The 25,163-nt window shown below is 47.1% G+C and overlaps 1 protein-coding gene across 1 annotated transcript in view; it reads left to right on the forward strand.

Annotated features, from left to right (window-relative positions):
* Window positions 1–5,568: 5,568 nt before the first annotated feature.
* LOC134958374 (monocarboxylate transporter 2-like) overlaps window positions 5,569–25,163 on the forward strand; it is a 136,585-nt gene continuing 116,990 nt past the window's right edge. The window contains exons 1-2 of the mRNA XM_063940927.1: window positions 5,569–5,699; window positions 22,334–22,567. Of these exons, the coding sequence (XP_063796997.1) occupies window positions 22,363–22,567 (205 nt within the window). The 5' untranslated portion in view covers window positions 5,569–5,699; window positions 22,334–22,362. The remainder of the gene's footprint in view (window positions 5,700–22,333; window positions 22,568–25,163) is intronic.

Genomic DNA, 25,163 nt, shown 5'->3' on the forward strand with positions numbered 1-25,163 from the left:
CAGGATTGCCGTTACCAAATTCGGTGAAGGCCCATTCCACTAGGAAGGTGGGCTCTTCTTGGGCGGCTGCCTGAGGCGTCTCGGCTTTACAGCTTTGCCGAGCAGCTACCTGGTCGGGTTCAAACACTTTTGCAAAGTTCTATAAGTTTGATACCCTGGCTGATGAGGACCTTGCGTTTGCTCAGTTGGTGCTGCAGAGTCGTCCGCACTCTCCCGCCTGGTCTGGAGCTTTGGTATAATCCCCATGGTCCTTTACGGTGTCCCCAGCATCCTCTAGGACGTAAGAGAAAATAAGATTTTAAACCTACCGGTAAATCTTTTTCTCCTAGTCCGTAGAGGATGCTGGGCGCCCGTCCCAGTGCGGACTACTTTCTGCAAGGCTTGTATATAGTTATTGCTTACATAAGGGTTATGTTCCAGTTGAAATCAGTCTTTGCCTGATACTGTTTTGTGGCATACTGTTAACTGGTTGCGTATATTCCATGTTATACGGTGTGGATGGTGTGGGCTGGTATGAATCTTGCCCTTGGATTACCAAAATCCTTTCCTCGTACTGTCCGTCTCCTCTGGGCACAGTTCTCTAACTGAGGTCTGGAGGAGGGGCATAGAGGGAGGAGCCAGTGCACACCCATTCTAAAGTTCTTTATAGAGCCCATGTCTCCTGCGGAGCCCATCTATACCCCATGGTCCTTACGGAGTCCCCAGCATCCTCTACGGACTAGGAGAAAAAGATTTACCGGTAGGTTTAAAATCTTATTTTTACATACATTACTACCCCTCCTCCGATTTTTCCAATATACCTCACAACTTTTGAAGCAGTAGAATAGGGACCTTGCGCACCCAAAAAGGGATGTGACCTCAAGCAGAGGGGTGTGCTCTTGTACCACAAACCCCATGATCGTCATTTTTCGGGCGTGCTCAGCGCTTTCCGAGCAACTATGCAGCCCACTGCTCTTCACCCTGCACTGTAAGGTGCCATGCGCATGGCATGGCATCTGTTTAGTGATCACTGGCTGCTCTGCAGAGCAGCGGTGATGATCACAGGCTTCCCTAACCTGCCCATCCGCCTAGGGGACACTGTGACCTGCGGGTGGGATAGCAGGACAGTGTCTGAATAGCGGGTATGCATATTATACGTCATACAGTACACAGCATATCACAAGTACAGTACTGCAGGACATTAAATACCAGCATATCACAAGTATTCAATAAAGCAAAAGTTGGAAAAGTATTGCAAATAATACCAGCACAACTTTAAGGAGCACTGCAGGACGTTACTATTAGAGCTGCGGGACATAATAATATTACCAGTAGAAGAATTACTGCAGGACATTGCACGAATCCCAAAATACAAAGTACTGCAGAACATTGCACTGATGTCAGCATCACAGTAAGAACAGCAAAACACGTAGCAGGCCATCATTCCCAAGGCCGCAGATCATGCACTGACACCAGTATGACTACATGACATTACTCACAGGGCTGCAGGACATTACACTAACACCAGTATAACTGTAAGACACAGCATTACTCCACATCTGCAGGACATTGCACCAATCCCATCTGCACATTACTCCTCTGGCACAAAGACATTGCACTCACACCAGTACGACTGCAGGACAATGCACTAATACCAGTATAACAACAGGACATTACTCCCATGGCTGCAGGAGATTGCAGTCACATTAGCATGGCTGCAGAACATTGCACTCACACCAGTATAACAGGACATTACTCCCATGGCTGCAGGAGATTGCAGTTATATCAGCATGGCTGCAGAACATTGCGCTCACACCAGTATGACTGCAGGACATTACTCCCATGGCTGCAGGAGATTGCAGTCACATCAGCATGGCTGCAGAACATTGCACTCACACCAGTACAACAGGACATTACTCCCATGGCTGCAGGAGATTGCAGTCACATCAGCATGGCTGCAGAACATTGCACTCACACCAGTATAACAACAGGACATTACTCCCATGGCTGCAGGAGATTGCAGTCACATCAGCATGGCTGCAGAACATTGCGCTCACACCAGTATAACAACAGGACATTACTCCCATGGCTGCAGGAGATTGCAGTCATATCAGCATGGCTGCAGAACATTGCGCTCACACCAGTATGACTGCAGGACATTACTCCCATGGCTATAGGAGACTGCAGTCACATCAGCATGGCTGCAGAACATTGCGCTCACACCAGTATGACTGCAGGACATTACACTCACCCCTGCTTGTTCCAGTACACAGGGGGTCATTCCGAGTTGTTCGCTCTGTAAATTTAATCGCATCGCAGCGATTTTCCGCTTAGTGCGCATGCGCAATGTTCGCACTGCGCCAAGTAAATTTGCTATGAAGTTAGGTATTTTACTCACGGCTTTTTCTTCGTTCAGGCGATCGTAATGTGATTGACAGGAAGTGGGTGTTTCTGGGCGGAAACAGGCCGTTTTATGGGCGTGTGGGAAAAAACGCTACCGTTTCTGGGAAAAACGCGGGAGTGGCTGGAGAAACGGGGGAGTGTCTGGGCGAACGCTGGGTGTGTTTGTGACGTCAAACCAGGAACGACAAGCACTGAACTGATCGCAGATGCCGAGTAAGTCTGGAGCTACTCAGAAACTGCACAGAGATGTCTTTTCGCAATATTGCGAATCTTTCGTTCGCAATTTTACTATGCTAAGATTCACTCCCAGTAGGCGTAGGCTTAGCGTGTGCAAAGCTGCTAAAAACGGCTTGCGAGCGAACAACTCGGAATGACCCCCACAGTGTGAACGTCCATAGACACGAACCACTCAAACACAGATGAGCAGCACCCAGCAGCGGCCCAGTTCCATGTCATACTTGCCTACTCCATACCTTCCAACTTTTCAGATAAGAAAATAGGGTGTGATCTTGGGGGATGGGCGTGTCCTATGAAAAGTGTGTGTGGCATCGCAACGCCGACTCATTCTGCAGCATTTTGGGGGTATGCCCAGCACTCCCTGAGCAGCTGGGCAGCCCCCTGCTCAGCTCCCAGTACTGAATACATGCCATGCACGTGCGCACAGCATATATTCAGAGATCACTTGCTGCTTTGCAGAGCAGAGAGCGAATAATCAAAGGCTCTCCATTATTCAGTAGTACTGTGGTACAGGCAAGTGCCAGGAGCAGGGTGCCCAGAATGCCCTCCACACCCTTTTCCTCACCAGAACTATGGGCAGGGCCGTCTTAACAGCAATGTGGGCCCCTGGGCACAGCAATGCACTGGGGCCCTTACCCATCCTCCAGCGGTAGGGGTGGGGGGTGCTATGAGCAGCAGCTTTGATGTCCTGTGGGCAGTAGTGGGTTCTCTATCTTCCGCTCAGCATGTAGGACCTGGAGCAGTAATTTCTGCTAATTGCTCCTTTATTGCACAGATAGTGGAGGATGGGGTGGGAAGGAGAACACTAAACTGTAGAAGGGGGCATTGGGCTGAATGAAGGGGCCCCGGTACATGACTTCCAGGGTGGTAGGGGGTGTTTAATACATAGGGGAATGGTCGATAGTGGAGTGGGCTTAATATTCTTCATTTTCTGGTGAGAGGGCAGCTTGCTTGACTGCAGATATCTCAAGTTCCAGGGAAAAGATTTCTTAGCTTTGAATGGGATAAAAAAATTAGAGAGTCCCACCTTTCAGGAGGTACTGGGATCTTGGGGATCAGAGTTCAGGAGCCAGAGCAATCCACCAATGGAAATATAATACTGCATACCAGGCGTGTGGAGCTGGAGTAGGGACCAGCTGCTGGAAGGCTGCTATCTCTGGTTCTGGGCATAGTAGAGACAAGCTGCCAGTGTCAACCAAAAGTTGAGAGTCTCAGCTTTTGGAGTATACCCTCATAAAATCTGTAAGACAGACAGAGCCCGAGAGACCTGGCTGGGAAGAGCAATTAACAGGCTTGGATGGGGACCACTGCTTTGAAGTCGGATATCTCCGATTCACTAGGGCCGATTTTCAAAAATCTGGTACCACTGGAAAGAGGGGATCCTCAGCTATCTGCCTATGGCCCTTATACTCCTGGGGCCCTTGGGCAAATGCCCATTGAGCCCATATGAAAAGACGGCCCTGACTATGGGGTACTATATGACACACACTTGCTGTGCTGCCATTTTTGGCACTGAATCCTGTGGGATGTTATTTGTTTACATATATATTATGTTTACTACATTCTCTGTATGTGATGTAAACAGCGTCGGACTGGCTGATCGGGGAACCGCTTCCGGTCCATTTATGCCGGGACAGTGTTTAGAAGCACCTGGCTCTTTACACCCGCTACCTGCATCGCAGATGATTGCAGGTGCGAGTGCAGAGAGCCGGGTACCTCTAAACATTGTCCCGGCATCAATGAACTAGAAGCGGTTCCCCGATCAGCCAGTCCTAGGGAACCGGAGATATCCGACTTCAAAGCAGTGGTCCCCATCCAAGGACCTGCTCGCAAGTTTACAATCTATAGAGAGAATAGGCATTGATACAACATGTAGCAATATTTTGACCCTACTTCTCTGATTTGTAAGGATTTACAAATGTGTATCTTTTTTGCCCTGTCCAAGGCAATATGTGTGAGTGGTTTTTTTTTTACCCTGATCGAGAGTCGAGACAATGTTTGTGTGTTTTTTTTACCCTTTCCAGTACAGTGTGTGTGTGTGTGTGTGTGTGTGTGTGTGTGTGTGTGTGTGTGTGTGTGTGTGTGTTACCCTGTCCAAGACAGTGTGTATGTGTTTTTTTGTATTCCTGTCTGAGGCAATGTGTGCAACGAAGTGCTCGCCACGCAGAGGGCTCGGTGACTCGCCACAGGTTCTACATCTCTCATTTTGGGGGTTTGCGCAGTGCAAAATCACACGAGACAATCTTTGCATACAGGCGTAATCTACATCAGCCCTTGTGAGTGTGGGCCAAACCTAGACACAGATTGGGGGTTGAGTTGAGCGATCAGATCTGCATATGGGTCAGGAGGACACCAATAACATGTTCTATATCAAATGTTAATGCTCACATTAAGCTGCAGGATAGAGCAATATGGAAGGAACTGTTACTACCTCAACCTGCAGATCTTGAATTTCAAGATAGTTGTAAAATTCTGTCTTGCGCTGCCTCTCATTATAGACGGTGGGAAGGCACCTGTAAGAAGTCACTAGTACATTTGTCACCATAAATCAGATTTATTCCTTGCACACTTGTTACAAATATGTGTGCAGTGTTGTTAGTAACTCTGTACAGGGATGAGACATAACTGATTGCCTTGTACACTTCAGTGACTCAGCAGCACATTCTCTGCAGCTGCTGCAGAGCCTCTTGGGTCATGATTAATAATATGTCCCTGGAAGCATCTACAACAGTCTTTGCTTTCCAAGACGTTCTGCAGCAGCTTATTTATTATTGTTATTTTGCCTGTACACACAGAATTAATGATTGGTATATGCAGTGATTGAAGAAGAAGCTATGAGGTCTCATGACGTCTGTATGAGGTCTGCTGCTGGTCTCTGGACCAATCATTCCCCCCTGGCCCCCTTTCAAAAAAGTTTTACAGCCTGCCCCTAGGTAAGAGAGGACAAGCCCGGCTCCTCCCTGCATCCTGCCTCCTTCTGCTACAGATAAGGTCTGCATCTGCATTAAAAAGTGTTTTCTTACATAGAAGGCTTCACGTCTGCATGCTGCTGGCAACTCCACGTCATCCAGAGGCACATGGTAAGTGCATTGGGATCCCAGTGCAGCTAGACCCCTTATAGGGTTATATAGAGTGGTGACTGTGCACACGTGGTGAGAGGAGGCTCAGACAATGGGGACTGTCCCTAGTCCTCTGCACAGGAGTATCCCAATACAGGCTGTGTGTGTATGTGTGTGCAGAGAGTGGGGCATTAACCCCATCCTAGCTGGCAGTGGAATTAGGAGAGACTCCTTGCAGTGTGACATGTTCGTGCCCCTGCTGGAGGAGGTGTCCTTTCCGTCTCTGTGGCTGTTGTTGTCTGCTGTGATTCCTGTGACAGTGGATTGATGTGTAATGCAGGACATCACCTGTGGCCAGTAATATTTAGATAAATTAGAAATAACAAAAGATGAGATTAGTTATCTGCTGACACTATACACAGGGGAAGCCGGGAGAGGGACATGTGGGTCATACAGCTTTTTCATTATATTTATTATTTGGTGTAATTGCTAACATAGAAGCTCCTAAAATATATACATAATGTAAAAATATATATTAAGTACTGTGTACATTATGTATGTGTGTGTATGTGTATATATATATATATATATATATATATATATATATGTAATCTATGAATCTATATATCATTGACGTGTGTGTGTGTAAGTATATATACAGGTTGAGTATCCCATATCCAAATATTCCGAAATACAGAATTTTTTTTAGTGAGAGATAGTGAAACCTTTGTTTTGTGATGTCTCAATGTACACAAACTTTGTTTATTACACAAAGTTATTAAAAATGTTGTATTAAATGACCTTCAGGCTGTGTGTATATCAGTGGTCAGGGAACAGGGGTAAATTTACCCCAAATGGGGTAAAAATGAAATTCCTGGGGGTAATGGATGGTCGCGCTGCGGAGACACAGCCCCATCCAGCACTGGCCGGCTCGCGATGTGACGTGCTGACGTCACACCGCGCTCCCTCCTGCCCGCCCTGCGCTGTGCTCCTGGCCGCCCTGTGCTGTGTTCCTGGCCGTGGTGTGACATCAACACGTCACACCGCGCTCCCTCATGCCCGCCCGTCCTGTCCTGTCCTTCCGCCTGCGGCCCCGCCAACCCACACACAGAACTGACGGAGTTCCGCAGGATCAGACAGTGGCCCACATAACAGTGGGAAATTCCCACTGACATTACTGAGGTGAGGATGTGACCATCTGTCTCCTAAAAGTCGTGCCCCCCCTTCCCCCCTCATCCATCTTCTTACATTCATTCTGGTGTTAATTAACCTATTCATTGCCAAAAAATAATTGGCGAAAATAATAAATTTTATATATATATATATATATCTATATATATCTCCAGTATCTCTGAACTGCCATATAAACAGTGATAACCAGTATATATGCACAATAATATATGATTTCCCTCCTTTCAAATCAAGGGGGTAACGTCAGCGTATCCAGAGCCGTTTTAACAGCAGTGTGGGCCCCAGGGCACAGCAATGCACTGGGGCCCCTACCCATCCTCCAGGGAAGGGGGTGTTATCAGTGGCAGCTTTGATGTCCCGCGGGCGGTAGGGGGTGTACTAACTTCCGCCCAGCATGTAGGACCTGGAGCAGTAATTTCTGCTAATTACTCCTTTACTGCACAGATGTGGTGGGAGGGAGAACACTAAACTGTAGAAGGTGGCATTGGGCTGAATGAAGGGGCCCCGGTACATGACTTTCAGGGTGGTATGGGGTGTTTAATATGTAATGGAAGGGTCGATAGTGGAGTGGGCTTAATATTCATAATTTTCTGTTGAGAGAGCAGCTTGCATGACTGCAGATATCTCCAGTTCCTGGAAAAAGATTTCTCAGCTTTAATGGGATAAAAAATTAGAGTGTCTCACCTGTCAGGAGGTACTGGTGACTTGGGGATTAGAGTTCAGGAGCCAGAGCAATCCACCAACGAATATATAAAACTGCATATTAGGCGTGTGGAGCTTGAGCAGGGACCAGCTACTTGAAGGCTGATATCTCTGGTTCTGGGCATAGTAGAGACAAGCTGCCAGTGTCCACCGAAAGTGAAGAGTCCCAGCTTTTGAAATATACCCACATAAAAACTCTAAGGGGGATATTCAATTTGGTTCGAAGAGACATCGGGAGTAAAAACCCCCGATGTTTCTTCGGGTGCTGTGGTCGGGCTATTTAATTTGCTCGGCCGGTAACAAGTCCTCTTACACCCGAAAACACACAGGTTCAGTGAAACCTGTGTGTTTTTGGGTGAAACAGCCCCGTTTTCGGTTGAAAACGGGGCTGTTATCGGGCATTTCTCTAACGTCCTAGTGGATGCTGGGACTCCGTCAGGACCATGGGGAATAGCGGGCTCCGCAGGAGACAGGGCACATCTAAATAAAGCTTTTAGGATCACATGGTGCGTACTGGCTCCTCCCCCTATGACCCTCCTCCAAGCCTCAGTTAGGTTTATGTGCCCGTCCGAGAAGGGTGCAATCTAGGTGGCTCTCCTAAAGAGCTGCTTAGACAAAGTTTTTTTAGGTTTAAATCTCAGTGAATCCTGCTGGCAACAGGATCACTGCATCGAGGGACTTAGGGGAGAGATTTCCAACTCACCTGCGTGCAGGATGGATTGGAGTCTTAGGCTACTGGACACTTAGCTCCAGAGGGAGTCGGAACACAGGTCATCCTGGGGTTCGTCCCGGAGCCGCGCCGCCGACCCCCCTTACAGACGCTGAAGATCGGAGGTCCGGAAAGCAGGCGGCAGAAGACTCCTCAGTCTTCATGAAGGTAGCGCACAGCACTGCAGCTGTGCGCCATTGTTGCTACACGTCTCACTGATTCAGTCACGGAGGGTGCAGGGCGCTGCTGGGGGCGCCCTGGGCAGCAATATTAAATACCTTTAGTGGCGAAAAATACATCACATATAGCCATTAAGGCTATATGTATGTATTTAACCCAGGCCAGTTTTCTTAAAACCCGGGAGAAAAGCCTGCCGAAAAAGGGGCGGAGCTTATTCTCCTCAGCACTCAGCGCCATTTTCCTGCTCAGCTCCGCTGGTGAGGAAGGCTCCCAGGATTCTCCCCTGCACTGCACTACAGAAACAGGGTAACAAAGAGAAGGGGGGCATAATTTGGCGATATTGATATATTAAAAGCGCCTATATCAAAAACAACACCTTCTAGGGTTGTTTATATACATTTATAGCGCTTTTGGTGTGTGCTGGCAAACTCTCCCTCTGTCTCCCCAAAGGGCTAAGAGGGTCCTGTCTTCGATTAGAGCATTCCCTGTGTGGCTGCTGTGTGTCGGTACGTGTGTGTCGACATGTATGAGGACGATGTTGGTGTGGAGGCAGAGCAATTGCCGGTAATGGTGATGTCACCCCCTAGGGAGTCGACACCGGAATGGATGGCTTTAGTTATGGAATTACGTGATAATGTTAGCACATTACAAAAGTCAGTTGACGAAATGAGACGGCCGGAAAACCAGTTAGTACCGGCTCAGGCGTCTCAGACACCGTCAGGGGCTGTAAAACGTCCCTTACCTCAGTCAGTCGACACGGGTACCGACACAGATGAATCTAGTGTCGACGGTGAAGAAACAAACGTATTTTCCAATAGGGCCACACGTTATATGATCACGGCAATGAAGGAGGCTTTGCAGATCTCTGATACTGCTGGTACCTCAAAAAGGGGTATTATGTGGGGGGTGAAAAAACTACCTGTAGCTTTTCCAGAATCAGAGGAATTGAATGACGTGTGTGATGAAGCGTGGGTTAACCCAGATAGAAAACTGCTAATTTCCAAGAAGTTATTGGCATTATACCCTTTCCCACCAGAGGTTAGGGCGCGCTGGGAAACACCCCCTAGGGTGGATAAGGCGCTCACACGTTTATCAAAGCAAGTGGCGTTGCCGTCTCCTGATACGGCCGCCCTCAAGGATCCAGCAGATAGGAGGCTGGAAACTACACTGAAGAGTATATACACACATACTGGTGTTATACTGCGACCGGCAATAGCCTCAGCCTGGATGTGCAGTGCTGGGGTAGTGTGGTTGGATTCCCTGACTGAAAATATTGATACCCTGGATAGGGACAGTATTTTATTGACTCTAGAGCAATTAAAGGATGCGTTTCTTTATATGCGAGATGCTCAGAGGGATATTTGTACTCTAGCATCAAGGGTAAGCGCGATGTCCATATCTGCCAGAAGAAGTTTATGGACGCGACAGTGGTCAGGTGATGCGGATTCCAAAAGGCATATGGAAGTATTGCCATATAAAGGAGAGGAATTATTTGGGGTCGGTCTTTCGGACCTGGTGGCCACGGCAACTGCCGGCAAATCCACTTTTTTACCTCAGACCCCCTCCCAACAGAAAAAGACACCGTCTTTTCAGCCGCAGTCCTTTCGCTCCTATAAAAACAAGCGACCAAAAGGACAGTCTTATCTGCCGCGAAGCAGAGGAAAGGGTAAGAGAGGGCAGCAAGCAGCCCCTGCCCAGGACCAGAAGCCCGCCCCGGGTTCTACAAAGCCATCAGCATGACGCTGGGGCTTTACAAGCGGACTCAGGAGCGGTGGGGGGTCGACTCAAGATTTTCAGCAATCAGTGGGCTCGCTCACAAGTGGACCCGTGGATCCTGCAGATAATATCTCAGGGTTACATGTTGGAGTTCGAAAGGTCTCCCCCTCGCCGGTTCCTAAAGTCTGCTTTACCAACGTCTCCCTCAGAAAGGACGTCGGTATTGGAAGCCATTCACAAGCTGTATTCTCAGCAGGTGATAGTCAAGGTACCCCTCCTACAACAGGGAAAGGGGTATTATTCCACACTATTTGTGGTACCGAAGCCAGACGGTTCGGTAAGACCTATTCTAAACCTGAAATCCTTGAACCTGTACATACAGAAATTCAAGTTCAAGATGGAGTCACTCAGAGCAGTGATAGCGAATCTGGAGGAAGGGGACTTCATGGTGTCCCTGGACATAAAAGATGCTTATCTGCATGTCCCAATTTACCCCTCACACCAAGGGTATCTCAGGTTCGTGATACAAGACTGTCATTATCAGTTTCAAACGCTGCCGTTTGGTTTGTCCACGGCTCCTCGGGTCTTTACCAAGGTAATGACCGAAATGATGGTTCTTCTACGAAGAAAAGGCGTATTAATTATCCCTTACTTGGACGATCTCCTGATAAGGGCAAAGTCCAGAGAACAGCTGGAAGTCGGTGTAGCACTAACCCAGGTAGTGCTTCAGCAACACGGGTGGATTCTGAATCTTCCAAAATCTCAATTGACCCCGACAACACGTCTGCTGTTCCTGGGAATGATTCTGGACACGGTTCAGAAAAAGGTGTTTCTCCCGGAGGAGAAAGCAAGGGAGTTATCCGAACTTGTCAGGAACCTCCTAAAACCAGGAACTGTGTCAGTACATCAATGCACAAGAGTCCTGGGAAAGATGGTGGCTTCTTACGAAGCAATTCCATTTGGCAGATTCCATGCACGAACATTTCAGTGGGATCTGCTGGACAAATGGTCCGGATCGCATCTGCACATGCATCAGCGGATAACACTGTCACCAAGAACAAGGTTGTCTCTCCTGTGGTGGTTGCAGAGTGCCCATCTGTTAGAGGGCCGCAGATTCGGCATACAGGACTGGGTCCTGGTGACTACGGATGCCAGCCTACGAGGCTGGGGAGCAGTCACACAGGGAAGGAACTTCCAGGGCGTGTGGTCAAACCTGGAGACGTCCCTTCACATAAATATACTGGAGCTAAGAGCGATCTACAATGCTCTAAGCCTGGCAAAACCGCTGCTTCAGGGTCAGCCGGTGTTGATCCAGTCGGACAACATCACGGCAGTCGCCCACGTAAACCGACAAGGCGGCACGAGAAGCAGAAGAGCAATGACAGAAGCGGCAAGGATTCTGCGCTGGGCGGAAAATCATGTCATAGCACTGTCAGCAGTGTTCATCCCGGGAGTGGACAACTGGGAAGCAGATTTCCTCAGCAGACACGACCTTCACCCGGGAGAGTGGGGACTCCATCCAGAAGTCTTCCACATGATTGTGAACCGTTGGGAAAAACCAACGGTGGACATGATGGCGTCTCGCCTCAACAAAAAATTGGACAGATATTGCGCCAGGTCAAGAGACCCTCAGGCAATAGCTGTGGACGCTCTGGTAACACCGTGGGTGTACCAGTCAGTGTATGTGTTCCCTCCTCTGCCTCTCATACCAAAGGTACTGAGAATTATACGGAAAAGGGGAGTAAGAACAATACTAGTGGCTCCGGACTGGCCAAGAAGAACTTGGTATCCGGAACTTCAAGAGATGCTCACGGAGGATCCGTGGCCTCTACCTCTAAGAAGGGATCTGCTTCAGCAGGGACCTTGTATGTTCCAAGACTTACCGCGTCTGCGTTTGACGGCATGGCGGTTGAACGCCGGATTCTAAAAGAAAAGGGCATTCCAGAGGAAGTTATTCCTACCTTGATGAAGGCTAGGAAGGAAGTGACTGTACAACATTATCACCGCATTTGGCGAAAATATGTTGCGTGGTGTGAGGCCAAAAAGGCCCCAACGGAAGAATTTCAATTGGGTCGATTCTTACATTTCCTGCAAGCAGGATTGTCTATGGGCCTAAAATTGGGGTCCATTAAAGTTCAAATTTCGGCCTTATCAATCTTCTTCCAGAAGGAATTGGCGTCAGTTCCTGAAGTACAAACTTTTGTCAAAGGTGTACTACATATACAACCCCCAATGGTGCCTCCAGTGGCACCGTGGGATTTGAACGTAGTTTTGAATTTTCTCAAATCTCATTGGTTTGAGCCTCTAAAATCGGTAGATTTAAAATACCTTACATGGAAGGTAACCATGTTATTGGCCCTGGCTTCAGCCAGGAGAGTTTCAGAGTTGGCGGCTTTATCGTACAAAAGCCCATATCTGATTTTCCATTCGGACAGGGCAGAACTGCGGACACGTCCTCATTTTCTCCCTAAGGTGGTTTCGGCTTTTCACTTGAACCAGCCTATTGTGGTGCCTGCGGCTACTAGCGACTTGGAGGACTCCAAGTTACTGGACGTTGTCAGAGCATTAAAAATATATATTTCAAGGACAGCTGAAGTCAGAAAATCTGACTCGTTGTTTATATTGTATGCACCCAACAAGATGGGTGCTCCTGCGTCTAAACAGACGATTGCACGTTGGATCTGTAGCACAATCCAATTTGCACATTCCGTGGCAGGCCTGCCACAGCCTAAATCTGTAAAGGCCCACTCCACAAGGAAAGTGGGCTCATCTTGGGCGGCTGCCCGAGGGGTCTCGGCATTACAACTTGGCCGAGCAGCTACGTGGTCAGGGGAGAACACGTTTGTAAAATTTTACAAATTTGATACTCTGGCTAAGGAGGACCTGGAGTTCTCTCATTCGGTGCTGCAGAGTCATCCGCACTCTCCCGCCCGTTTGGGAGCTTTGGTATAATCCCCATGGTCCTGACGGAGTCCCAGCATCCACTAGGACGTTAGAGAAAATAAGAATTTACTTACCGATAATTCTATTTCTCATAGTCCGTAGTGGATGCTGGGCGCCCATCCCAAGTGCGGATTGTCTGCAATGTTTGTACATAGTTATTGTTACAAAAATCGGGTTATTACTATTGTTGTGAGCCATCTTTTCAAAGGCTACTTCATTTGTTGTTATCATACTGTTAACTGGGTTCAGATCACAAGTTGTACGGTGTGATTGGTGTGGCTGGTATGAGTCTTACCCGGGATTCAAGATCCTTCCTTATTGTGTACGCTCGTCCGGGCACAGTACCTAACTGAGGCTTGGAGGAGGGTCATAGGGGGAGGAGCCAGTACGCACCATGTGATCCTAAAAGCTTTATTTAGATGTGCCCTGTCTCCTGCGGAGCCCGCTATTCCCCATGGTCCTGACGGAGTCCCAGCATCCACTACGGACTATGAGAAATAGAATTATCGGTAAGTAAATTCTTATTTTTGCTTCGCCTGCCGGAGGCAGGTGAAGCAAAACCCCCGATAAGCCGCGGCACGCGCCGGCTTATCGGGGCCAATTAAATAGCCCCCACCGGCCGATACTTATCACCCGGCACCCAGGGCCAAATTGAATATCCCCCTAAGTCATACAGAGCCTGAGATATCTGGCTGGGAAGAGTAATTATCAGGCTTGGATGGGGACCACTGCTTTGAAGTCGGATATCTCAGGTTCCCTATGGCCGATTTTAAAAAATCTGGTACCTCTGGAAAGAGGGGACCCTCAGCTATCAGCCTAGGGCCCTTATACTCCTGGGGCCCTTGGGCAAGAGCCCATTGAGCCCATACAAAAAGACGGCCCTGCGCGTATCTAAATATATTTTGGGGTAAAAGGTAAAAAAGTTCCCTGGTGTATGTGAAACATAAATGAATTGTGTGAATGTACACACATTGTGTTTAATGTACAAAGTTATTAAAAATATTGGCTAAAATGACCTTTAGGCTGTGTGTATAAGGTGTATATGAAACATAAATGCATTCTGTGCTTAGACTTAGGTCCCATCACCATGATATCTCATTATGGCACAGGTTCTCAAACTCGGTCCTCAGGACCCCACACAGTGCATGTTTTGAAGGTCTCCTCACAGAATCACAAGTGAAATAATTAGCTCCACCTGTGGACCTTTTAAAATGTGTCAGTGAGTAATTAATACACCTGTGCACCTGCTGGCTTACCTGCAAAACATGCACTGTGTGGGGTCCTGAGGACCGAGTTTGAGAACCTATGCATTATGGTATGCAATTATTCCAAAATATGGAAAAATCCGATATCCAAATACTTCTGATCCCAAGCATTTTGGATAAGGGATACTCACCCTGTATATACATACATATCATGTGATAAATATCACGTCATGTACATAGTTATACATACTGTATATACAATATATAGAAGATACTTTGTGTGTGTGTGTGTGTGTGTGTGTGTGTGTGTGTGTGTGTGTGTGTGTGTGTGTATGTGTGCAATAAAAAAAGAGTGTTGAGGGCCACTAATATAAATAGATAGACAGACAGACTGATACAGTAGATACATAGTATAGGGGGGTACACACATAGCGATGTTCACTTAATTTCTAAGCAATCTGACCAGATTGCTTAGAAATTAAGCACACATCGCTCCGTGTGTAGGGTGCCTACACGTCGTTATAGCCGGCTCTAGATTTGCCAAATCTAGTAGACCGCTCATTTCACCGCTGGGTGAAATGAGCCCCCCCGCCCCCCTCCCTCCCCCCTTCCCTTGCTCAGCACACATTGCTCTGTGTGCTGAGCGGGGGGAGAGATGTGTGCTGAGCGGTCTGTGCTAGATCACTCACTACACAGAAAAATCTCCCGTGTGTACCCTTAACTCTCAGGTTACTGGGGATGGCCGGTGAAATCATTCTGCCGGGGCCAGTGAAGCCGAGTCTAGGGACGCAGCGATTGGCTTCCGCCCCCCCCCCCCCCCCCCCACCCGGGAATCCTTGCTGAAATGCCTCCATTTTTTAGAACACTGCCTCTCGCCATTCCCAAACGCCAGCAGTCAATCATACTGCAGCTTTTGGGGCACTGCAATCGTTATCACAGCCCCGGATCTGCTCATCCACAAATATATAAACATCGGGTTAGCATACATCTCAGAATCAGCCACTTATTGTGGTTAGTTGTGTGGGCTGGGTACGGGATACGGGCACTCAGGATGCCGGCATTCAGAATACCGACAACGGCATCCCGACTGCTTGAAATCCTGACGGCGTGCAGGAGGCAGGTAAGCCTAATCCCCCCCCCTCACCCTAACTCTCCTTGCCCACAGCTAAACCTAACCTCCCATCCCCGCGGCCTAACCCTAACCTCCCCTTGGCACAGCTTAACCCTCCCTCCCGCAGGCTAACCCTAACACTCCCGCCCACAGCCTAACCCTAACCTCCCCTGGCCGCAGCATAATCCTCCCTCCCGCAGGCTAACCCTAACCGTCCCGCCCACAGCCTAACCCTAACCTCCCCGGGCTGGCATACTGACAGGTGTTGGGATTCCAGCGTCGGCATTCTGACTGGCGGGATGCCGAACGCAGGGGTCTCATCTACGTACCAGTTGTGTATTGAGGCACATAGAACAGAGCAGTCAGTGCAATAATGACCTGACACTGAGGTCGCAGCGGTTACATGGCACCCTGATCAGACAGCTAAAACTCTGTGTTCTCATCTCCATCTAATGTCTTTTTGCCATAAGTTGTCTTGGATTCAGCTGAATGGTTCCTTTGTGCACAGAAAGCCACCAGAGCTTTCCTGTGTCCCGGCTTATTATATTTGATTTAAAGTATTTATTAGTAACATGTGACAGGCAGCTATAACGTGGCTCAGCATTTACTGTAACCTGTTCAGCGTGATCACTGGAGCAGACCAAGGGGTATATTCAATTAGGGTCGAAAACTGCCGTCTGTCGAAAAGACGTCAGTTTTCGACTTTTTAAGGTCGAATAGTGATTCGACCTATTCAATCCCAGCTGTTTTTTCTCGACAAGTCTGGGAATTCGACTTGTCGATTAGTACGTGAATCGCCGGTATAGCTGCCGATTCACGTACTTTTGAGTGAAACGGGGCCAAATTCGACAGGATTTGGCCCAGTTTCCGACCATCTCAGTCCGACTTAAAAAAAAAATGTCGGACTGAGATGTGGGACCCGGAGGAGGAGAGGGGGGACAGCCGCAGGGAGACGGGGGAGAGCCGCGGGCATACAGGGGAGATCAGCGCTACAGCACAGCGCTGCAGAAGGATGTCTCACAGCTGCGCCGCTCGCGGCAGCGTCCATCCGGCTCCAGCAAGTGAGGTCACGCTTGCTGGAGCCGGGTGGACACTGCCGTGAGGTCGGGCAGCTGTCTGACATCCTCCTGCAGCGCTACTGTAGCGTTGCTCTCCTCCGTCTGCCCGCGGCTCCCCCCGCCCCCACCCCTTCTCCTCTTGGTCCCTCATCTCAATTCGACTTTTTAAAAGTCAAATTGAGATTAGATTGAATAGGGGTTGTCGGATCCATTCTGACAAATGCATGTAGGAATGGATCCGACCCTAATTGAATATACCCCCAAGTGCCAGCTAGTGTGGATTACGCCCTCTCTGATTCAGATGGGATACAGTCACTTTGGCTGTAACCAGGGTATAACTGAGAAATACCTCAGCCGTTTCCCCAGGACAACCGGTATAACCGAAAAGCATCATAGCCTAAAAGTAGAGAGTATTAAGGTTATAATTGTTATTATCTTTATTGCTATAGTGACAGCTTATTCTGATGCTCTGTACTATAGTTTCATGAGGCACATAATTATTCCCCTGGCCTTGCCCCTGGAGTTTAATATCTGATTTCCCTACAACAGGTGGAAACACTGGCACAGGACAACCACTAACAAACAGGGCTTGAAAATCAAAACTCTGTAGATTATCTTTCTAAGGCGCCACGTAGGTTCCGCAGCGATGCGATATCACGCTTGTTGGCGCCACCTCTATGGTTTTTTGGTGACGGTCAGGTTTTGGCATGTACTGCCCAGTTTCCAGGTTGCAATAAATACCGAACACTTGAAAGTGATGCAACCCTTATCTGAAAATAAACTAATTGCATAAAAGTGCACACATACATCTAATTACCTTTGTTATGTAATCCACACCTGGGGGCATATGTAATAAGGTCTGGGTTTGCCGGGAAGCTGGATGCAGGCTGATCGCTGATGTTGTTTTTTTTTTTTTTTTTAGTGGTAATCATTTGCAAGGCATGGTTTTGCCTTGTAAATGATTGGCGCTTAAAAAAAATATCCTTATCGGCTGCCATACCACGCCTCCGGCAATCCCAGACCCTATTACATATGCCCCCTGATCTAGTCTTAGCAAATGGATTAAAAGATAACTGGGCATCATGGGTGGCGTAGCCCTGCGGTCAGGTGTTCAATTCCTGAGCAAGGTATTATATGTGTGGAGTTTATATATGTAAATGTGTGGAGTTTGTATATTCTCCCTTTGCTTGCGTGGGTTTCCCCCGGATGTCCCAGTTTCCTCCCACAATCCAAAAATATACTGGTAGGTTAGTTGCCTTCTGACCAAACAAAAATGAACCCCACTGTGTACTGTATGTGTTTCTGGGTCAGGAACTGATGGTAATGACTATATTTTCTCTGTAAAGCGCTGCGTAATAAGTGCGCGCTATATAAGTAACTGTTAATAAACCAATATATGAGATCAGTTTGGAATAATCTGTGCTTCATTTGAAATGAAATCAAAGTTTAGGATTCAGATGAAAAAATACATTTTGTGTCTTGGAATTGTTGTTGGTGTTATCCTGTGTCTCTTCACCGGTGCAAAAGTTCCCTCTAGCGGCCAACACTGTGTTCATGATTATGTCCGTGGAGTGTACCAATCATGACCATATAACAGGGCCATGTTGTGCCACACATGACCATATAACATGGCAGGGGTGAGGAACCTTTGGCCCTTGTTGCTCTATCAGTTCAAATGTTTTGCTGCAGGCAGTGCTTAGACAAGGAGTAGTAATAGGATTTCAGCACTTATGCAAAGTGGTATTGCTCTCTAGGATATTAAAGCCCCGTACACACAGGGGAAATGTGTGCTGAGTGATCTAGCACAGACCGCTCAGCACACATCTCTCCCGCCCACTCAGCACACAGCGCGATGTGTGCTGAGCGAGGGGGGAGGAACGGGAGGGGCCGCTCATGTCACCCAGCGGTGAAATGAGTGATCTAACTAGATTTGGCATGCATACATGCCAAATTTAGCGTCAGCGATAGGGCCGCCAGGGGCCACGCATCGCTATCGCTATGGGCAAGCACGGATCTCTCCATGTGTACCCCCTTAAGAGTTTACAATCTGTAGGAAGGAAGGGAGATAGAGGAATTCATAATAAGCCTTTCTAAGGGAATTGCTGTCATTATTATTTATTTATTATTACCGGTTATTTATATAGTGCACACATATTCCGCAGCGCTTTACAGAGAATATTTGGCATTCAGTCCCTGCCCCAGTGGAGCTTACAATCTATATTCCCTGCCACATGTACACGCGCACACATTCATGCTAGGGTTCATTTTGTTGGGAGCCAATTAACCTACTAGAACTAGTATATTTTTGGATTGTGGTAGGAAACCAGAGCACCCGCAGGAAACCCACACAAGCACGGGGAGAATATACAAACTCCACACAGTTAGGGCCATGGTGGGAATGTAACTTATGACCTCAGTGCTGTGAGGCAGTAATGCTAACCATTACACCATCCCTACATCAGTATTAGACTGAAATAAAATGAAGAGGAAAACAAAAAACAAAGAAACGTTCTTATAGTGATATCAAAAACATTGCGCATACTTATAGAAAGTAAGCAAGACATTTGACATTTACCATGTGTAAATTCTAAGGTTTATTTATTTCATTTATTTACAGCTTCTTATATAGCGTAGCATATTCCATTGCGCTTTGCTATAGACACATTACATGTAATACATGCTTTAATATAAGCAGTTGAATGCAGCCTTTCTACTGGCTCTTTATAAAGTTACCTCAATTCAACTTTAAATATTTCTATATCTTGGTTCTTTTAAAGGGGCAACTCAATTAATGGTGTTACCCGTGATAACCTCTCGGAATGCCAGCATAGAAACATAGAATATTGAGGGGTGATAAGAACCACTTGACTTATCTCGTCTGCACCTCGTGGCCAACAACATTGCAGATTATTCTCTGTACCCTATAAATATGCTCAGTAAAATCTAGTGTTGTATGGTAATTCCCAGCTTCACATTGGGCCTAATTCTGACCTGATCGCAGCAGCAAATTTGTTAGCAAATGGGCAAAACCATGGGGGTCATTCTGGCCTGAACTGCACATGCGCCAGAGCATGGCTGACAACCGACGGCTGTCGTTGCCTATCGATCGCCTCTGCCTGATTGACAGGCAGAGGCGGTCGCTGGGTGGGAGGGGGCTGCACAGCGGCGTTTGGCTGCCGCTTTGTGGGCGCGGTCTGGCCAATGCAGGCGTAGCCGGACCGTGCGGGTGGGCGGGCCGCTGCGAGCCGGGCAGCGACGAGTAGCTCCCGGCCAGCATGCAAAAGCTGCTCTGGCCGGGAGCTACTCCTGAGGTACAAAAGCTTTTGTACTTCAGCGACGGGGCAGGGACTGACTCGCGGGGCAGGCTAGCCCTGTGCTGGGCGTCCTCCCGCATGTCTGTGTTCTTGATCGTAGCTGTGCTAAATTTAGCACAGCTACGATCAACTCGGAATGACCCCCTATGTGCACTGCAGGTGTGGCAGATGTAACATGTGCAGAGAGAGTTAGATTTGGGTGGGTTATATTGTTTCTGTGCAGGGTAAATACTGGCTGCTTTATTTTTACACTGCAATTTAGATTTCAGTTTGAACACACCCCACCCAAATCTAACTCTCTCTGCACATGTTATATCTGTCCCCCCTGCAGTGCATATGGGGGGGTCATTCCGAGTTGTTCGCTCGTTGCCGATTTTCGCAACGGAGCGATTAAGGCAAAAAGGCGCATGCGCATGGTACACAGTGCGCATGCGCTAAGTATTTTAGCATAAAACTTAGTAGATTTACTCAGGTCCGAACGAAGAATTTTCATCGTTAAAGTGACCGTAGTGTGATTGACAGGAAGTGGGTGTTTCTGGGCGAAAACTGACCGTTTTCAGGGAGTGTGCGGAAAAACGCAGGCGTGTCAGGGAAAAACGCAGGAGTGTCTGGAGAAACGGGGGAGTGGCTGGCCGAACGCAGGGCGTGTGTGTGATGTCAAACCAGGAACGAAACTGACTGAACTGATCGCAGTGTAGGAGTAAGTCTCGAGCTACTCAGAAACTGCTAAGAATTTTCTATTCGCAATTCTGCTAATCTTTCGTTTGCTATTCTGCTAAGCTAAGATACACTCCCAGAGGGCGGAGGCTTAGCGTGTGCAATGCTGCTAAAAGCAGCTAGCGAGCGAACAACTCGGAATGAGGGCCATGGTGTTGCCCATTTGCTAACCAATTTGCTGCTGCGATCAGGTCTGAATTAGGCCCATTGTGACTGCTTATCAGCGGGAATTGAATTCAGGACTGTGTTGGAGGCTGACCAATCTGATATGATAAGGGGAACTTGTGCATGTAAATACCATGTGTTTTCACACCCAGGGACAGATTTAGCAGAGCTTGGAGTGAGATAAAGTGGAGAGAGATAAAGTATCAAACAATGAGCTCCTTTCATTTTCCTGGCTTTCATCAATCCCCCCATCCTTCTCGTTGGGCAGCTAACAAAACGTGCTTTTGCCTTAATATGTTAAGAACTGCTGCCAGCTTTTGCGGAGCTGATAACAGATTTAAAATAAAGCTGAATTATTTAAAACTCTAGTTTACCTACAGTAGTTTTTTTTTAGATTACAAAGAAAGAATATCCAATTAGATTGTGACAGAAAGTTTTATTTCATAAGAAAGTGGCGAACGTAGATTTGGGGAGTGTTTTATTCTATTACAGTTTATTTAAAAATGTTTGTTTATTTGTATATTTTTGTCCTAATGTTGTGTAATGGATTAATTTTACTGAGACCACTGGTGTTAAAATTTCCCCCTTAAGGGGGTACCAAACTTTTTTTTTTACCATGGGTTAGGATGATCCTTAATGCTTTTCCACGCAGGGGTGGGAGTTTTTGATAGTTGGGCTTCTGTCTTTTTGACCCCTGTAGCCTTGTCATAGCTGCACCCCCTATTATAATGGTATCAGCGGCTGGTGCTTTGCCCCACCATAATATTTAGGTGATCCGGTCTGAAGATCGACAATGTTTAGGTCGACCACTATAGGTCGACAGGGTTGGAAGGTCGACAGGGTTTCTAGGTCGACAGGTCAAAAGGTCGACATGGGTATTTCAATTTTATTCCTTTTTTTGAACTTTTTCATACTTAATGATCCATGTGGACTACGATTGGAACGGTAATCTGTGCCGAGCCATGCGAGGGGACATGGTGCACTAATTGGGGTTCCCGGTCACTCTACGAAGAAAATGACACCGAAAAAATCCAAAAAACTCATGTCGACCTTTTGACCTTTCAACCTAGCACATGTCAACCTGGAAACCCTATCGACCTTCCAACCCTGTCGACCTAGTGACTGTCGACCTATAGTGGTCGACCTAAACATTGTCGACCTAGACACTGTCGATCTCTTGATCGACACCCAATATTTAGCGTATATAAAGATTTGTATTGTCAATTAGCTGTAGAAAATGTACTACACAAAGGGGGTAATTCCAAGTTGATCGCAGCAGGAAATTTTTTAGCAGTTGGGCAAAACCATGTGCACTGCAGGGGGGACAGATATAACATTTGCAGAGAGAGTTAGATTTGGGTGGGTTATTTTGTTTCTGTGCAGGGTAAATACTGGCTGCTTTATTTTTATACTGCAATTTAGATTGCAGATTGAACTCACCACACCCAAATCTAACTCTCTCTGCACATGTTATATCTGCCTCCCCTGCAGTGCACATGGTTTTGCCCAACTGCTAAAAAATTTCCTGCTGCGATCAACTTGGAATTACCCCCAATATGCACAGATGCAACATAAAGTATGTTTAAAATTTTTTTTGATACTATGTTTACAGTATATTTACAATTCAGTGTTAATGTCTTTTAGGTCTATGAAAACAGTGTCTTCATTTTATAATGGCTCCAGACTTGGGGTACACCCCCCCAGATGGAGGCTGGGGGTGGATGGTCGTTTTGGGAGCTTTTATATCAATGGGATTCTCCTATGCCTTTTCTAAAGCTGTGACTGTTTTCTACAAAGAAATCCAGGAATATTTTGGAGCCTCTTATAGTGAAATAGCCTGGATATCCTCATTGCTGCTGGCTGTCATGTACGCTGGAGGTAAGTCTGTCTGCAAACACAAACCAGAAAAATAGACTTTGTCGTTTGTACAGTGTCCTATGCCAGCAATAGGTACTGTGCTATTACTGATTGCCTGAGAGTCATCACAATAATTCCTCCCGGTTGCGGCCAACTTTTTACAATTAGAATGTTCCCTCCAATACCATACAGTGGAGGCTGCAGATTCACGAAGAACCGGTGACATCACTTTCTCACCGGCTCATTGGTTGGCTCATTGAAATTGGTTCAGCCTTATCATGGCTACCTATATTGTGTGTCAATGCTTGTGATTTAACACTTTATGTATATGGTTCTTTTTGGAATTTCGCATGGTCGCACTATATATCATATTAATGTTTATGGCGCACACAGCGCCATAAACATTAAGATTACCGGGAACACTGGGAGCAGAGGAGGTATGTATTAGTAACAGGATAGAAGGAGACGGAGAGCGGGAGGGGTGGGTGGAGAATGCACTGGGAAGGGACAGGTGGGACGAGGGCGGCAGTCGGCTGATTATAAATATATATATATATATATATATATATATATATATATATAAACAGGCTGGCTTGGTACTCACGGATTGGATGTTATCGGGCTGGGTACCATCCAACAGGTATAGTATATAAGAGATAAATGGCGAGTGCCGTCAATTATCTCATTCATATATATATACACCGCTCAAAAAAATAAAGGGAACACTAAAATAACACATCCTAGATCTGAATGAATGAAATATTCTTATTAAATACTTTGTTCTTTACATAGTTGAATGTCCTGACAACAAAATCACACCAAAATTATCAATGGAAATCAAATTTATTAACCCATGGAGGTCTGGATTTGGAGTCACCCTCAAAATTAAAGTGGAAAAACACACTACAGGCTGATCCAACTTTGATGTAATGTCCTTAAAACAAGTCAAAATGAGGCTCAGTAGTGTGTGGGCTCCATGTGCCTGTATGACCTCCCTACAACGCCTGGGCATGCTCCTGATGAGGTGGCGGATGGTCTCCTGAGGGATCTCCTCCCAGACCTGGACTAAAGCATCCGCCAACTCCTGGACAGTCTGTGGTGCCACGTGGCGTTGGTGGATGGAGCGAGACATGATGTCCCAGATGTGCTCAATTGGATTCAGGTCTGGGGAACGGGCGGGCCAGTCCATAGCATCAATGCCTTCGTCTTGCAGGAACTGCTGACACACTCCAGCCACATGAGGTTTAGCATTGTCTTGCATTAGGAAGAACCCAGGGCCAACCGCATCAGCATATGGTCTCACAAGGGGTCTGAGGATCTCATCTCGGTACCTAATGGCAGTCAGGCTACCTCTGGCGAGCACATGGAGGGCTGTGCGTCCCCCCAAAGAAATGCCACCCCACACCATTACTGACCCACTTCCTAACCGGTCATGCTGGAGCATGTTGCAGGCAGCAGAACGTTCTCCTTGGCGTCTCCAGACTGTCACGTCTGTCACATGTGCTCAGTGAGAACCTGCTTTCATCTGTGAAGAGCACAGGGTGCCAGTGGTGAATTTGCCAATCTTGGTGTTCTCTGGCAAATGCCAAACGTCCTGCACGGTGTTGGGCTGTAAGCACAACCCCCACCTGTGGACGTCGGGCCCTCATACCGCCCTCATGGAGTCTGTTTCTGATCGTTTGAGTAGACACATGCACATTTGTGGCTTGCTGGAGGTCATTTTGCATGGCTATGGCAGTGCTCCTCCTGTTCCTCCTTGCACAAAGGCGGAGGTAGCGGTCCTGCTGCTGGGTTGTTGCCCTCCTACGGCCTCCTCCACGTCTCCTGATGTACTGGCCTGTCTCCTGGTAGCGCCTCCATGCTCTGGACACTACGCTGACAGACACAGCAAACCTTCTTGCCACAGCTCGCATTGATGTGCCATCACTACCTGAGCCACTTGTGTGGGTTGTAGACTCCGTCTCATGCTACCACTAGAGTGAAAGCACCGCCAGCTTTCAAAAGTGACCAAAACAACAGCCAGAAAGCATAGGAGCTGAGAAGTGGTCTGTGGTCACCACCTGCAGAACAACTCCTTTATTGGGGGTGTCTTCCTAATTGCCTATAATTCCCACCTATTGTCTATTCCATTTGCACAACAGCATGTGAAATTGATTGTCAATCAGTGTTGTTTCCTAAGTGGACAGTTTGATTTCACAGAAGTGTGATTGACTTGGAGTTATATTGTGTTGTTCAAGTGTTCCCTTTATTTTTTTGAGCAGTGTATGTATGTATGTATGTATGTGTGTATATGTATATATATATATATATATATATATATATACTTATGTCCCACAGTGACATCAATAGAGTTCATCAATGGGGTGCTCCGAGTGGAGGTCCACTATAAAGGTGGGTCCACTTATATATTTGTAGATTCCAAAAGAATAGAGAGGCAATCTCCAAAAAAGATATCTCCATATAGTGCAATTAGAATTTATTCAGGTATATTCATGGCTCCATAACAGTCGACATTTCGATTCATGTGCTGAATCTATTTCAAGACAAGCCTACATCATATCATCATGGTATATATCCGGTATCCGTTCTTAGGAGAGGATGAAACTGACCTCACCAA

Source organism: Pseudophryne corroboree, chromosome 9 (assembly GCF_028390025.1).
Source record: "Pseudophryne corroboree isolate aPseCor3 chromosome 9, aPseCor3.hap2, whole genome shotgun sequence".
In the NCBI taxonomy this organism is placed as follows: domain Eukaryota; kingdom Metazoa; phylum Chordata; class Amphibia; order Anura; family Myobatrachidae; genus Pseudophryne; species Pseudophryne corroboree.